Genomic DNA, 17,515 nt, shown 5'->3' on the forward strand with positions numbered 1-17,515 from the left:
GATATATTTGTTTTATCATAATTAATTTTCAAAATATGCAACACTGATTTCTATACTGTTAACTTGTAAGTAATCAATAAACTGACATTTGACTAACCAATTTTCATCAAAACCAGAATAAGGAACATTTTTGTTAAAGACAAAACAAGGGTATAGTAACATTAAAGCATTGCAATATGTTAGCAATAATGCAGAGCGATATGAAATCGATCAATTTGGGAGTGACATAGACTATTGACCTAATTTAATTTGTATATAGATAGAGATTACATCTAAAACAAGTTAAATTGAACGCCGAAATTGGCGGCAAGAAAAGATTAAAGATGGAGAAATGAGTTGGTAGGGACACAATGAAATATGAAACCGGATAAAATAAAGTCATTTTTGTATAAATGTTAGTTAGTTGGGCCCCACGCACATGGGCCCACCGGATTTCCCATGTGAAATTCGGAACGTTGGAGGTGGAAAAAGGGGCGCGGGGTTTTGACTCCCATTTTTATACTCCACATATTTCCAATTTTTTATTCCACCATATAATTAGGATTTGTTTATTTTAGAAATATTGCAAATGGAAGATTTTGCGGGACAAATGTAGAAATATATTTTCATGTCGGCCGATCATATGAATAAATATTTCCTTGAAATAACACTAAAAATATGTGAATTATAAAATGATGGAATCTATAATTTCATGCCTAAATATCATTGTTATTTTAAACTTTTAGTAAGTTATAATGCCACTACATTCTAAATTTATTTTCATAACAATATCCTGGGGATCTTATGCGGTTATGCCTCTTACGTTGCTAAGTTTAATATGGAAAGTTGAAAACATGTTTGTATAGTATATATAAAAAATTAGGTAATTGTCATTTAAATCATTTTGTTGACTTGTTAATGATTTCATAATTTTTCAATTAATTTTTTTAAAATTACTGTGATTATTATACAAACATAAGTTTCAAAGATTAAGAGACTCTAAATTCTTAGTACATTAAATATTATGTATAGTGTTGGGATATAATGCAAATAGTATTATAAGAAGATTAATCTTGGGATAATTATTTAAAAAGTGCTCTGCTAGCCCTATTTTATAAATATTAAACTTCTCGAACATTCTTTCTTTTAGAATTAAAACTTGTTATTAATATAATTAGACAAAGAAAAATAAACAATAATAAAAAAAAGCAATGCGCCATGAAAAAAGGGTTATAGGTAAGAACGACGCAAATCACTCACTCCACCCAAAGCCCAAGAAAATCAAGCCTTCTTCTCTCACAATTTCCTTTGAGTGTTGATAGACGAAGTTGAAGCACGCTTTTTGCACTCTCTCTGCATTTGGGCACTCTGTTTTTTCCCTTTTCCAGTTTATCCCATTTGTTTTGTATTGCAAATTTCTTCTGTCAAATCAATAATGGCGACATTCCGGTTACTGTATTGGATCTTCTTCATTGGGTTTCTGTTCAAAATCGGTTCTTGCGCCGACCCCTTTGCTAACTTCGAATTGGATTTCTCTTACATCACTGCTTCTCCATTAGGTGTCCCTCAACAGGTTAATTCATTTCTTCCTTGTGATTTTACTGAAAATTGATTAATTTTATATTTCTCTCGATCTTATTAGCAACTGTTGGATTGATTTATGCCTTATTCTTGTTTTTGTTTGTATGTAAGCTCTTGTAATTGTCTCTGTTTTTGGGTTTTTTTTCTCCTCAATTGAAGTTGAAGTTGAAGTTTGATTTGAGCTGTTGTTTTTATTGCTTTGATGATTTCAAAAAGTATTACATATGGACCACAGTGGAATCAAAACCAATCCGTTATAAATGGTGTCTATTTAATTATTGGAGTTAGCTTTTATGATTCATCTCTGACTCTGTCTACTCTTTTGAGGATTTTCTTGTTGATTATTGTGTGCTATTGAGGTTGCCATATTGATTCTGTTGGATTCATTAGTCTTCTTTTGTAGGTTTTTTTCTTATTAAAGCTCTTTTAACTTCTTGTAATTGTCTCTGCTTTTGAGTTTTTTTTTCTTTCTCCCAATTAAAGTTGAATTTTGATTTGAGCTGTTGATTTTATTGCTTTGATGATTTCAAAAAGTAGAATATAGGGACCACAGTAGATCAATATGAATCTGCTATAAATAGTGTCTGTTTAATCATCTGAGTTAGCTTTTATGATTCATCTCTGACTCTAGCTACTCTTTTGAGGATTTTCTGGTTGTTTATTAGTAGTACTATTTTTTATGTTATGAGGTTGGCATGTTGATTATGTTGTTTTGGTGTTAAATTTCTAGTAACATTGCTCCATTTGTAGGTAATAGCTGTCAATGGGAAATTCCCAGGCCCTGTGATCAACGTTACAACGAATTACAATGTGGTGGTAAATGTTAAGAACAAGTTAGATGAGAATCTCCTAGTCACATGGTAAGCTTTACCTCATTAGATTGTCATTTACATAGAACCAGATTGTGTAATAAGACTGCTGGTGTCACAGGTCCGGGATCCAGATGCGCCGTGCTTCATGGCAGGACGGGGTTCTTGGCACAAATTGCCCCATCCCGCCGAAGTGGAACTGGACCTACCAGTTCCAGGTGAAGGATCAGATTGGTAGCTTCTTTTACTTCCCATCACTTAACATGCAGAGGGCGTCTGGTGGATTCGGCTCTTTGGTTATCATGAACCGCAATATCATTCCTATTCCTTTCAACACCCCTGATGGTGATATAGTTATCATGATTGGTGATTGGTACACACAAAACCACACGGTTGGTTTTCTTATTTTGATCATGCACTCAATTGTGAAATACGGAATTTTCTTATTTTGATCATGTATCGAAATGCAGGCTCTAAGGAAAGCCCTTGACAGTGGAAAAGAATTAGGAATGCCTGATGGAGTTTTGATCAATGGAAAAGGACCATACAGATACAATACATCTCTTGTTCCTGATGGAATCGTGCACGAGACTATTAATGTTGATCCTGGTAAACTTCGTAAACTCATTTACTGGCAAATCAATTGATTGTCTTTCCGATGGAGTATCTCTTATTGTTGATTTGTTCGCTTTATGCCTTACAAAAGCGTATATTACATTACATAATGGACTAACCTTGTTTTGTGTTCGGCGTTCTTGTTTTTGAAATTGCAGGTAAAACGTATCGTATTAGGGTCCACAATGTTGGGGTGTCAACTAGCCTGAATTTTCGTATTCAGAACCATAATCTGCTTCTGGCAGAAACCGAGGGTTATTACACGACTCAGCAGAACTACACCAGTTTGGATATCCACGTTGGGCAGTCTTACTCTTTCCTCGTTACCATGGATCAGAATGCAAGCAGCGATTACTATATTGTTGCCAGTGCAAGATTTGTGAATGAGTCACTCTGGCAGAGAGTTACCGGTGTCGCTGTTTTGCATTATTCAAACTCGAAAGGAAAGGCTTCTGGTCCACTCCCAGACTCTCCGAATGACTTTTATGACAAATCATATTCACTCAACCAGGCGCTGTCCATCAGGTTCGTAGTTTCTGCACTTTTAGCACATCTCTTTTCGTTTTTATGTTGTATGATTCTTTCGATGCACGTTAATTTTGATGCGAACTGTTCTTTTCTTCTCATTACTTGCTGTTCCTCAATCTGATTCTTGCATACGCCAGGCAAAACGTGAGTGCTAGTGGAGCTCGTCCTAACCCACAGGGTTCTTTTCGCTATGGTTCAATCAATGTTACCGATGTGTATATTCTCAAGAGTTTTCCACCAGTAACAATTAATGGGAAGCTACGAGCAACATACAACGGGATATCATTTGTCAACCCTGACACCCCGATACGCCTCGCTGATGTGTACAAGGTGAAAGGCGACTATAAGCTAGATTTCCCCAGCAAACCACTGGATAGGCCCGCAATTGTGGACAGATCTCTCATCAACGCTACATACAAGGGATTCATAGAAATCATACTCCAGAATAACGACACAGTTGTACAGACATTTCACGTGGATGGATATTCATTCTTTGTCGTTGGGTATGGTCTCAATCTTTAGTTATTTCATCTCATAAACAGGTGACTTGTTACCCATCCTAACCACTTTGTATGGTGAATGATCTCAGGATGGGCTATGGTGATTGGACGGAAAACAACAGGGGCTCGTACAACAGATGGGATGCGATATCTCGCTCCACTGTCCAGGTATGAAGCCTATGACCAACCACTTATGCGCTATCATGTTTTACAACTTATATTTTTCGATGGTCAGGTTTTCGCTGGAGGATGGACTGCTGTCTATGTGTCGCTCGACAATGTTGGTGCATGGAACCTTAGGACTGACAACCTTGATAGGTGGTATCTTGGGCAAGAGACCTACATGAGAATCATCAACCCCGAAGATTCCAGCAACAAAACAGAACTGCCTGTCCCCGACAACGCTCTCTTCTGTGGTGCCCTCAGCCATATGCAAAAGTGAGTGAACTCTACCTGCAAATAATTCCATTTGCTCATCTTTAGCACCATGAATTTACTTTGATGGTTATGTGCAGGCCTCAGAAAGCTTCCTCAGCAACAGCACTGCACATACGCTTGCTCTATATGATGCTAGTGATCGTTCCGACACTTATTTTCCTTTCGCACTAAACTTTTGCTGACGATGAAATATATGATCAACCAACATTTATCAAATTTGGAAAAGGGCTGGGGAGAAATGATTCGATCCTCTTATCTTGATTTCTCAAACCAACGAGACGGCGTGGTGTGTCAAAATGTTGTTGGAGTTATGGACATGATTGTTTTTTTGTTCATTGATCATGTAAGATTATTAGTACTCTTCTCAATTTGTCCAAAGCATTAGTCCTCATTAATTCTAGGTGATTTTTACATTGTTGAAGATGTACCATTCTTATGCTCCCTCCCTGCAAATCTAATTTTGTTTCTTTGAAAATTTCTTTATTTCCTTGGTTCAACATTTTTCTTTGAGACTCATCATCCAATTACTTCTGATTAATTACTTCTACACAGTTGCAATTAACTTGAAAATCTAATTTGCTTGACATTCAATAGTCAATTCCCCAATTTCTATCTAGTCAAATCCTAATTATTGACATTATTAATTAGTCGAAACTTAATTTGGAACTGAGAATTAAGATTTGTGGACAGTATCTTGGCTAGCTGTATTATAAATTGCAATGTTAATACTGCAATCAACATTTATTGCTCCACCCCAAGTAATAAAAATATGATTTCTTTCTAAATTTGAAGGTTAAAATAATTATATACTCTTATAATAATGAAACAGCAACCATAACTAAAATTTGCTAATTTAAAGTAAAGAATATGTACGGAATGGAATTCCAATTAACAATTAAAATCGAAGAGCAAAATCGGATTGAACCATTTAATCTCAATTAACAATTAAAATCGAGAGAAAAAATTTCAGTAGACCATTCACACCACGTAGACATGATGAATTGGTGTACCCAACAAATAATTATTTGACAAGTAGAACTCTATAAAAGTTAATATTCCAACTATACATAATTATACATGGAAACTGTAAATCAACATTCAATGAGTATTACAATAAATTATGAAAAATTTTCCAAAATATTTTGAACCTTTTTAAATATTCTCAACTACATATTGAATCCAATGGGAATAATATTTGCGTACACATAATAATACATGTGTTTTGCAATTTTATTTTATAGTTTTAAAATATTCTTACATTTTTATATGCTATTAAAAAATTAGAAAAAAAAATTGAAATTAATACATTAGTATGTTAACAAAATTTAAGTTAATAGCCACACTTCATTATTTATGTACTCAGTAGAACACACGTGATATTATATACACAAACGTATATTAACCTAAAATAAAAAGTGTGGCTATTAATTTAAATCTTGTTGATATATTATTAATTATTTCAACTTTTATCTATTTTTTGATAGAATATAAAAATTTAAGAATTTTTTTAAAGTATAAAATAAAATAACAAAAAACATGTAAAATTGTATAAATATATTACTCCCACTAAATTCGGAGTATGTATATGACATAAATACAAAATATTTAGATTTTTTCCCATAATTTAAAGTAATAATTGACTTTTAGATTTACATCCATTAATTTCCATATATAATCATGTATAGTTGGAATATAACTTTTATAGAATTCCACTTATCGAATGATTATTTGTTGGACATACTAACTCATTGTGCCAAATGGTATGTCTAGACTAGGGAATTTTTTCTCGTTAAATCAGCTTAATTACTTTATATGTCTACTACTCCTAAATGGCAAGTGCAAAGTGATTTAAATACATATTTAAGTTGCTGTTATTATTTTTTATAAATGGTACTATAGTGTATTATAAACAATTTAATTGGTGGAGTATATATGTATATATAATAAAGATCTTCTCTCTCTATAGTATATATTAACTTTCCGACTTTAGTAAGAGAAACACCAATTTTATTATATATGGAGTATATGACTAAATTATCTATCTATGGTACTCGATTTCAAAATTAAATGCCAAGTAATATTAGTCTTAATATAATTTACGAGTGGCGGTCTTCTTTCCTTTCATCAATTATACTAATTTATAAAGTCCGGTCCTAGACACAATTATCATATGGTGGAAATGGAATCATTATGTGGAGTATTTTATTTTGGGGTTGACTGTAAAAGATATGGATAAGCACACAAGGAAAGAAGAATGATTGACCAAAGAATGTGCTGTCTCCCTTATGGCTGCATCAGATTTTAGGAAATTTACATTTTTTATGGTCAATGTTCTGATTTAGAATACTATATACTTCAGTACTTCACCTCGATATATAAACACTAAAATCTGTATATATTGTAGTACTATTTATATTTAGAGCGATTTAATTTTCAATATTAGTAATGTTGCAGCTGTAAAACATGACCCAACGATTAATGATTTACATTATGAATTTTGATAGTCAAATAATGCTACCAGCGCTGCAAAATTGCATAATTACTTAATTAGGCATCTTCCTGAGTAAATACTAGTACTATATCAATTATGTGTGATTCGTATATGCAGAGTTTATTATTAGGAAATTTACATGTTAATTAATTAATTAGTATAGGACGGGCTTTATTTTTAGGGTGAACTACACTAATAGTCCCGATCTTGTCTAAAAATGCACCAATGGTCCCTAAATTTTTTTTAATCATTTTTGGTACGATAAGACAAAACTAACCCTAGGTACCACTAGTGTGAATATTTAAAGTTATGGGGCATTTTGGACCTTTCTATCCTTTTATTTTTTCTCATTTTTTCTTCCATCACCATTTTCTTTTATAAACTCAATTATACTTTCATTTAAATAATATTTGATGCTTTATGATTTCAAAATTTTAAATAAGAAATCATACGTTTAAAATATGCTTTATTTATTTTTAAAATTAAATATTATTTTTTATACAAATTAATCTATATATTTGTGAAGAAAATATTATATTTAATAGTAATATTTTTAAATATAAATATTAAAGTGAATTATAGAAAATTCTTTGTGGGATTTATTTTTACTTAAAAATTTTACTAAAATTTTACTTTGAGAAGAAAAAATATTATAGTAATTTTTTTTAAAAAAATGTTACTTAAATATTTAAATGTTACTATACTTAAGTGAAAAATAAGTATTTTAATTACATTAATTAAAACATAGTATAGTGAAGAATATTTTTTAAATATAATAATTGAAATTTACTAAAAAAATATAATAAAATGAACTATATAATAAATATTTTAACTACGTTAGTTAAAATATAGTATAGCGAACTCTTGCAAGTAACATTTTTTTACTAAAACATAAAATGAACTATAGTAATTTTTTCATTATAAAGCTTAACCTATACATTATTCAAGTAATTATTTAAAAAATTTAAGTGAATTCATTCAAAAGAAAATATTTTTGTTGTAAAAGGTGCTTTTATGTATGTCCAAAATAATTACATGATTGAAGAGGTACAAAAATTATAATTTCCAGGTACCGAAAATGCCCTCCATGGCATTTAGGAGATTTTTCAAATGCAGAGGGGTATAAAAGACCGACAGGTACCAAAAATGTAATTTTTAGGGACACAATAGGCTATAAAAATTTTTTAGGGACCGCTGGTGCATTTTTCGATAAGATCAGGGACTATTAGCGTAGTTCACTCTTATTTTTAACACCACCGTCACCACACATGTACCACATTTTATTAGGCCGAACCTGAAGCGTGAGCGAGGGAATGAGGTACAGAAGAGTAAGACGGGCCCAGATATACACATGGGCCGGGCCACTTGCACTAGACTCATACTTATTACTGTTGCAACTTGCGAGTAACATATCACATAAAATGCAAATTGTACAAAAGGAAACACCTTTTACACTTGAGAACATGATTATATACTGTATGTCATATGTGTAATCATGTATGTACGTAAATACCTGGTACACTATATATGGGAATGTACGTTAATAATAATTTGGAGTAATAATTGTGACAATGCAGGCTGATCAGGAGTGATGGATGGTGTATCATTATACAGTTTCACATGATCATTTTTTATAGCTGTTTAATCATGTTTACTTCCATAGCACACAATATAGTAATCACCCCATAATCATATCACCATTCTCACTACACACATATATATGTATGTATAAATCTCTCTCTTTCCTCTATAGCCACAAGAAACATGCATTGACTTGAGGATTCAATATATGTTGGCCACACTTCCAAAGATTGAGGTCAAATGAGTAGTTAGATTTGAAACCATATATGCATCTTTTCCCAAACACATGAATTCTTATTCCCATATATATTAACACCAATATTGTCCTACTATTAATTATTTGTCACCACCACACTTCAAAAACAAGGTGTCTTCACTGCGGCAAGACGCAAGAAACTGCAAATTTCAAACAAGACTCCGCATTTTGGTAATGGTTTATGTTCATCACACACACACACTCACCGTATATATGCATATATATATGCTTATAGTTATCTTTTGGCTTCTCACACTATTCATAGAGGTTGGACTTAATATATATTTTGGTATAGTTTTTGCATATACTTCCAAGTCATGGAGTTATAAATTCTAAGAAATATTATCATTCCATGCAAGAAATACATACTTAAAATCTCTTCCCCCCTACTAACTGAAAAAAATTCTTTTTTCATTTGTGTAACTTAATCAAATAATGGCATGATGCATAATCTTAAGTGATAGAAGATTCTCGTAAATGCAATATGAGATGTTTAATGCTATTATTGTTTTTACACTTTGTATATGCTTTAAATATCATGAAGCAAATTGAAAAGTTTCTATCACAATGCAGGATTTCACTAATAATGTGTTGTGTATATATATAAATATACGGAAAGTAGGTAGAGATGCATCATGCATTGGACCATTTGTATCTTCATCATCATCAATCTATCAATTAAATAGTATATCGATGAGTTTACGTATGTGTAAAGTATAAGACAAGCTTTTGTAAAAGATTCGACCAGCTCTTCAAATAAATATACGAATCAAAGCCAAATATTCTACAAGCCTGCCCTTCTAAGTGACGTTGCTTTCGGACAGCAAAAGCAAAGAAAGAGGAAATATACTGCATATTTACTTTGTATCATTGTAACACTTCCCCATTAAATTATCCCTATTTAGCTTTCAACTTCGACTTCTCCTTATTTATGAAGTTTAGTAGTGCTCTTAACATATAAATTCTAAGTAATTAACAAATTTTACATTCGATAATAGTACTCATTCATAACATAAAACTACTACATATATACTAGTGAAAATCATAAAATTTGAATTTGTTTGCAATTATCCAGTGACTAATTTTTTTTTGGTTAAAATCGAGAAATTATGCATGTGCGTCACCACAGGTGAGATGAACGATGTTGTCCATTTATAAAGAAAATCATGCTGTTTCATTGAAAACATCAACAAATATATATACACATGGGCAGCCTGTTTTTTCTCCTTAGGACAATTGAAAACAAATCAAAATGTCATTATTTTCCCGACTCATTTTAAAAAATTTGACTAATCTTCATATTTTATTGGGCAATATTGGCCCTTATAAATTTCGTACAAAACAAAAGGGACATATATAAGAGGCATTACACAGATGACCATGTGCAACCACAATAAATCATACAAGAATAACATATGTACTAAACTTTCCCTCCCTCTTTGTGTGTTTTTTTAAAATTTAGTTTGTATATATAGGTAGTAAGTAGTATTGCAAGATGAACAGCTATAGCCTATAGGTGACACTATGAGTTTTATTATTTACAAGAAACAGTAAATATATAATCGCATGCACATCACTTCCACAGATCAATCTGACAAGACGACGTCGTCACATTGAATTCCCCTAAACCCTCGTTCTCCTTGGAAACCTCCTCGTGGCTGAGCTGCGATGCCACGAACTTGTCGAGAACTCTCCAATCCGTGACGTGAAAGTTGTGATCGAGATCCGGATTCTGAACAACTTTATTAGGGCTTTGTAGAAGAGGCAGCTGGATGAAGTGGTCGGGGCCGTACGGCAACGGCAACGGCAACGACATCTCTTTCTTGTAGTAGGACAGATTCGGAGATTCCATGAACGAGACGTGGTCGTCGTACCACACAGGCGAGTCGTGCTCGCTCATTTTCTGCGTCGTCGCAATCCTCTTCTTGAAAACCCTACACACCACCCATCCTTCTTCCTGCATTAATATTATGCATTAGACATTAACTCACCAGACTGTCTATGTGGGCCCAAACACAATATTCATTCACCTATTTGTGCTTCAAATTTGGACTAGTTGGGTTGAAATATTAACTGGCCCAATTTAACCGTATATATATATATGGGCTTCAAATTTAGTCTAGTTGTGCTAAAATATTATCCATGCCGAAATAGAAAAATGACTGACTCAGACACAAGGAAAATGACTGGCCCAATACTACTCCCTCCATTTCATAGTAATGAAGTCGTTTCTTTTCGGCGCGGAGATTAAAAAAAATTATGTTAGGTGAGCTAAATAAAGGGAGAATAAAGTGAAAAATGAAAAAGGTAGAGAGATGAAGAGAGAAAAAAGTAAGAGAGAGTAAAGTATGTGTGAAAAAATGCGTTGACTTTGACTAAAAAGAGAAATGACTTTATTACTATGGAACGTACCAAAATGGTAAAATGACTCTATTACTATGGAACATAGGGAGTATATAGTAGTACTAGCTTAAATTAGGTGTAGTTGGGATGAAACATTAACCGACTCAGCAGTATATCTGGATCAAAACAGAAAAATAGAGGAATCAATAGATTGAGAAAATTAAACTAGCTAGTTACATACCTGAGGGGTTCCATTTTCGTCGGTTTCGAGGCGATATTCATGCATGATCCAGTCTGATTTCTGACCATTTGGAGCTCGCCCTTTGTAGAAAACTAGGGTTTTTCTCATTCCGATCAAATCCTGCTTAGAATAGATGCCCTTATCCCGGCCGGTTGCTTTCCAAAACCCAGCTGTCGTGGCTCGATTCGTGCGCGTTCCCGTTGGATACTTCTTGTCTTTGTGGCTGAAAAAGTACCATTCGTTTTGATCTTCTGTTCCTATTCTGCACAGCTCTACCAAAATCAACCATAACTATGTTAGATTTCAGTACATATATAAATGAGATTTTAGGTGGAATTTTTTAGTGTATCAAAGTACATTAAAAAAATGTAGTATTCGGTGTTTAAATGAGGACAAAGAAACGAATTTTTTAATTATAGATGTGAAAGGAGGTATTTTGAATTGAATGGATGGAGTGTACGTGAAGAAATGATCATATTGTACCTTGGAGATCCCATGGCTCAATTTTGTAAAGATCAACATCTTTGATGACGTCCAAGTCGATACTTCGGTTACTAATCTTCCTCCGCAGATAATAATCGACAAGTTCCTCGTCGGTCGGATGGAATCGGAAGCCCGGAGGGACGTGTGAAAATGTATTCATAATATCTGATTCAATCCATCAAGATTAATTGCTCCTCTTTCTTCTTCTTTTCTCAACAAAGTAAAGGTGTTTATGTGATTGTTTTAGGGTTTTACAAAAAGGAAAGAAAGAATTAAAGCACATCATGTCCACCAAATATCCCTATCATCGAATAATTCAGCCTATATGGTCCAAACATTGTTCATATTATAATTTGCGCGTGACATAATTTCCTAATTTTTTTTATGTAATACTATGCTTTTGGAGCGTATTGCTAAATGTTTGTTTCGTATAAAATTAAACATATTTTTGGAGGTGTTTGGTTTTTAATGTGTACGTAAAGCAACAAAAATAAAATGAATCTTTATGAAAAATAAGTGCTCTCTTTTTTATTAATATCTAAATATGACATGATAAACTAGCTTACTGGTCCGAATTTCAAATTAATTTGGATGTAAAAATTGTTCTAGATTTGAAATTCTAACATGATATTTCATAGTATAACTTTAAAGGTTAATTAAATGAAAAAAAATCACAAAATTAAATGAACGTATATATATGGAGTATTAAGCGTGCAGTCAATGATGATGAATTCCAACAAGAAATTGCAAGGCTATAATCATCGACAACAATTTCTCAATGCAAAATGGATGGGGTGGATGCCAAATTAATTAAATCAATACTAGTGCTTGTATCATAATGAGAAGAAAAAAAATATAGGCATGTGAGATGCATGCAAAGTTCTCATCACTCCCCTTATAATTATGTATATAAAAAAAGAGCGCATGTAAAATCAATATCAAAATCATAGTATTTCAATTATGTACTCTTATTATAGTAGTAACAAAATGCCCTCCTACAAAAAAAAGTGAAATTGAACTAGGTGAAAATCTAGAGAAAAAACGTGAAAAATGACACGAAATATTACTTTCTGAAAAATCAGAAGATAGAGAACCTCAAATTAATATGCAAGATATATATTATCTTAGCTTAGCATTAGCTTAAAGTAATGGCAATCCTAAAATCAATCACAACTTTCAATTTATTTCATTTAACACGCACAACTTTGAATGATTCCAAACCTTGATGAGAAGTTGAATCGGGCCGTGGCGAAGTGAAATCTCCGACGAAGAGGAGGAAGAAGTTCTCCTCGGGACTAAAACCCGTTTTACACGGCTGAGCCAGGCCAGGCCGGATCCCGAGGAAAAGGGCTTCTTGAATCCTAGCTAACTGAGCAAGAGAGATCAAGGCTTGAAAACCCTACTTAAACAAGGGGAGAATGGAAAGAGCAAATGAGAGATATAGTACTAAGGACAAAACTCTAAACTAATTTGTGGAGAGAGAGAGAGAGAAAGTGGAGCCCTAATGATGAAAGGTTATGTAGCTAACATTTACTATGTTGATTGTCCCTCGCTGTCAAGACTCAGCTGAATTGTTGGGAAAGTATTTTTTTGGGCGCGAGAAAAGGTGGCGCAGAATTGGCCACCAGCAACTGATTGAGATTTGAGACCTATCTCGGTTCCGGGTATATTGCTAGGTCAGTTAAAGTTTCGGACCACAATTAGTGATCCGTTCTGATGTCATGACAAAAATTGAAGAGGTTTCATCTTAAAACCAATTGTTATAAAAGGGAGTAGTAGCCTAGCTATGAGACTTGTACACTACAACAAAAAAGTTGGCTAATAACTCTTTTTAATGCTATTAAGGACGCTAATTTGTGTGTCCTACTATACCACCAATGCTTCATAAAGTGTCCTTATTGTTGTTGTCACAACTAAAATAAGGAGACACAAATAGAATTGTCCTTGAAAAGCAAACGATTATGTTAATTTGTCTTCAATTTAGGAATGTTTTCTTTTGTGTCCTTAATTATGGTTATTTTTATAAAAAATTCAAACACTAGTAATAGCGTCTCAATCTTTGTGTCCTTGTAAATTTTTTGTAGTGATAGTTGTTTTTTTTTTCTTTTCTTTACACTAATGTAGTGAGTTCGTTTGTGAATTTTATATACCAACATTGATATCTTCGTCCACTAGGAATAATCTTGATAGTGTGTGACTTGAATTTTGATGCAAATTTGATAAAATAGAAGACTCACATGCATATTTTTTAGTTCCATCTGTATATCGATTTGAGGATTTTTTTTTTTCATTTGTCAACACTGATATCTTTGTCCACTTCTAACCGTCTTGCTAGTGATCAATTGATCAAATTATAATGCATACTTGATAAATTAAGATATAGATAGAGATTAAAAAATGATTGAAGTATTATACGAAGAATGAAATTCACCATATTAGAGAAATAAATTACCAAAGTTGAAATGAGATAAACTTTTGGGGCCGAATGATTTTTTTTATTTTTTTTTTAAAAAGACATTAGTATTTTATAGATATACATAATTTGTTTTACTCGACTTAGGTATGAACATGGAGGTATTTTATATGGTTTCATTGTCGAATGATACATTTATTCCTTTTTCTTTCAAATGTTTGGAGTAGTTTTGTTAGATGAAAGCTTCAAAATATTATGATATGTGTTATACAGATATGCATATTTTTAGTACTCACTTTTTTGAAAGTACAATGTAACTCACTTCATTTTACTCTATCCTTAATCATTCATTTCTAATTAAATGATTGAATTAGTCATCCTCCCAATCCACAAAAGAACAAAACCATTCTCTGTGTTTTTAATGGTATTGGGTACATTTCTAGAACTTTAAATAAATTTAATGATTATTTTGTATATGTAATGTGTATAATTGTACTTAATCATTCATATGATAACTCTACCTTTTTCCTAATTGGTAAATCACACTACTTGATATCAAGAGAATTACTGTTGGCATTTTCCAATTCGTCACCAATAAAGATCCTTTTTCCATTATAAATGACATCTCAAATTATTAAAGTTTCTTGGTGCTTTCGTCCTCTTTTTTAGGATTATAAATATAAAATGTGACTCAAATTTTGAACACTGAATCTAGTGAAAGACGTCGACAACATCGAAAACGTTTCTTAGTCGGATTAACTGGAAATTCACACCGGACTTATGCAATAGTCTTTTTATTATTTTTTGTCTTTATTTTTTATTTTCATAATTCATTTTATTTCATTTTCTGTTCTTTGAGTTTTCAAACCACTTATAAATTGTGAATTTTATTAGTAAGTTTTAATGTTGTTAAAGAAATCAAATTAAGAAACTAGCTAGGACTTTCGTATTTTCTATGTCAGTTTGATTATTTTTGTGACATATTTATATCAAAGAAAGAATGAGAAAGACCAAACCAATAGGAAACATTCTATTCCAAGACTTCAATAAGACACCCAAAAGGGCCAATAAACTATTGATTGGTCTCTTAAGTAATAAATTTCCTATTAGTTCTTTTTGTGGGGTTTTGATGACTGCAAACCAGAATATGTAAAACCCATGTGTGAAAATGGAGGAAAATGGACCCTATCAACCCTAGACATCTATGTTAAAATTTGTCCCTACCAAATTCTTGTCCATCACTAATTAGCCAACAATATGGGACCCAAATGCGCACGGTGCATACTTGATCTGTTTGGGGATATTTCATTTTTTAAAATAAGTGTAGTGTTTGTTATGTGAATCATTGTAATTAATTATTGTCCTATCTTTCATTTATTGAGAGGGTTGGTTAGCTTGTTAACTTTCTCAATTATTACCACCATCATTGTCCCACCCATCTCGTCCCCTCAGATTAAAATCCATATATAAGCCATCTTTATTCACACAATTTAATGTCACATAGATTGTATTGACATTTCATTGTGATTAAAAAGAAGTATATATATATGCACTATATATAGTTGATCATATTGATGCTACTTATGAATGTGTGGTCAAAGAGTATTGCAATATATAGTAGGAGTACTACATGTCGATTTGGATGATAAAAAGAACTAAAAATGCTCAAATTATCAAACAATATGAGCAGAGGTTCATCAAAATACAAAAGTACAAACATAAACCAACTTCTTACGTTATCCTAATAAAAACAAATTAATCACTTATGAAGCCAAGAAACAACAAAATCACAACGAGCTCAAGAAGTCCATTATTTTCATGTATATATCCCCTCATTCTTATCATTTTCTTATATTGTTGAAGTTAACAAGCTATGTCGTCTAGACACCCTCCTCTAATCGGTCATATCATGGTCAATCTATATCTAAATAGTAAGCTAATTAATTGAAGTGTGATTATAACTAGATGACCTTCTTAATTAGTCATTCATCCTAATTACGTTGGTTTAATAATTTCAAAAATGGCCACAATAAGAGAAAAAGGAAAAACAAAGAAAAGAAAAGCTTTTACTGACTTAGGGCTCGTGTAAGATAATTTTTAAATATTTTGGTATTGGAAATCCCTTTGCACTTTGCTCACTAGTGGAAGATGGATACTCATATATTTGCATGACATGATTGAAGTTACCAGCAGCTTCTTGCTCGTGAACAATACGCCTTCCTCTCCACCACCGACTCTCATCATTATTTCTACCCCGTTTTGTCTAAATTCATAACATACAAATCCACCAAGTTTCAAAATATTCTCATTCATATATTAATCAATTTTTAAAATCATTCCAAAAATGATGAACATTGAATTTGCTCTTATCTCACTTAAAAAAATATAATCGCCAATGTATGTTTTTCAACTGAAAGACAATATTTTCTTTATAAATAAACGATATCATATACATATGCTTTCTCGGCTGCCATCGGTCATATACAATTTTATCCAAAAATTCGCAGTGGGTTGCGAATAAAATTCAAATTTCATAATTTTTCTGACTAATTTTTAAAGTTGCGGGAAAACAAGATCAGTTTGTCAACATATATATGCTCTAATTCATCTAAAAAGGTTAGTAAATATCATAACAGCTCTGTTCGGGGCATATATCTTTACCCATTACACCATTTTTTCTCCACAAACGGGATTTAACTGACGATGAAAGGTGGAAATTAGAAAATTGTGACATTTGGTAGTTGTGGACTTGTGGTGGAAATAAAAGAGGGCCCAAATTGATCAAATGTAGATTCAATAATCAGTAGATTAATTAAGTACCAATTTAGTGGTCCGGCGTGACATTTTCTCTGCATCTTCGGATTCAATTAAGTCTATCTTATTTGTTATTAATTACTCTAATTAAACATCATATCCCTTTAATCACCTTTATAGATTCAAATATAGTAGTAATTGATAACTTTGGCATGGAATTAAATTGAGGAACGCTGATCACTACATTAACACAAAAACTCTCTCACTAAAATCATAACAAAGTGGAGAAGTTCATGTAAACAATTTATGTTTTAACTAAAAGATTAAATAGTTGAAAGCTCTAAGAATATTAAATTTGAGTGATGATTTAGAGACATAATGTCTCCAAGACATAATACCCTTATGTCAATTTGATATAAGCCAAATTATAATATGGACTAATATACCCTTATTTTCAAACTAATGCACTTGTCAAATTAATTCACTAGTATCGTAAAGATTTG

The 17,515-nt window shown here is 32.3% G+C and overlaps 2 protein-coding genes across 2 annotated transcripts; one reads left to right on the forward strand and one right to left on the reverse strand.

Moving 5' to 3' along the window:
* Window positions 1-1,195: 1,195 nt before the first annotated feature.
* Window positions 1,196-4,925, forward strand: LOC125210264 (monocopper oxidase-like protein SKU5). Its single transcript, XM_048109826.2, has 9 exons — window positions 1,196-1,552; window positions 2,311-2,420; window positions 2,491-2,761; window positions 2,840-2,978; window positions 3,143-3,509; window positions 3,650-4,015; window positions 4,102-4,180; window positions 4,248-4,450; window positions 4,528-4,925. Exons 1-9 carry the CDS (start codon window positions 1,415-1,417, stop codon window positions 4,619-4,621), a joined length of 1,767 nt encoding a protein of 588 aa, XP_047965783.1. The 5' UTR covers window positions 1,196-1,414; the 3' UTR covers window positions 4,622-4,925.
* A 5,291-nt stretch (window positions 4,926-10,216) lies between these two features.
* Window positions 10,217-13,330, reverse strand: LOC125212666 (NAC domain-containing protein 7-like). Its single transcript, XM_048112895.2, has 4 exons — window positions 13,067-13,330; window positions 11,846-12,010; window positions 11,363-11,634; window positions 10,217-10,735 (listed from the first exon to the last, which is right to left on the reverse strand). Exons 2-4 carry the CDS (start codon window positions 12,003-12,005, stop codon window positions 10,352-10,354), a joined length of 816 nt encoding a protein of 271 aa, XP_047968852.1. The 5' UTR covers window positions 12,006-12,010; window positions 13,067-13,330; the 3' UTR covers window positions 10,217-10,351.
* Between the last annotated feature and the right edge of the window lie 4,185 nt (window positions 13,331-17,515).

The sequence above is a fragment of the Salvia hispanica genome, chromosome 3, assembly GCF_029641045.1.
Source record: "Salvia hispanica isolate PSC_SH4W2 chromosome 3, Shi_PSC_v1, whole genome shotgun sequence".
Classification (NCBI taxonomy): Eukaryota; Viridiplantae; Streptophyta; class Magnoliopsida; order Lamiales; family Lamiaceae; genus Salvia; species Salvia hispanica.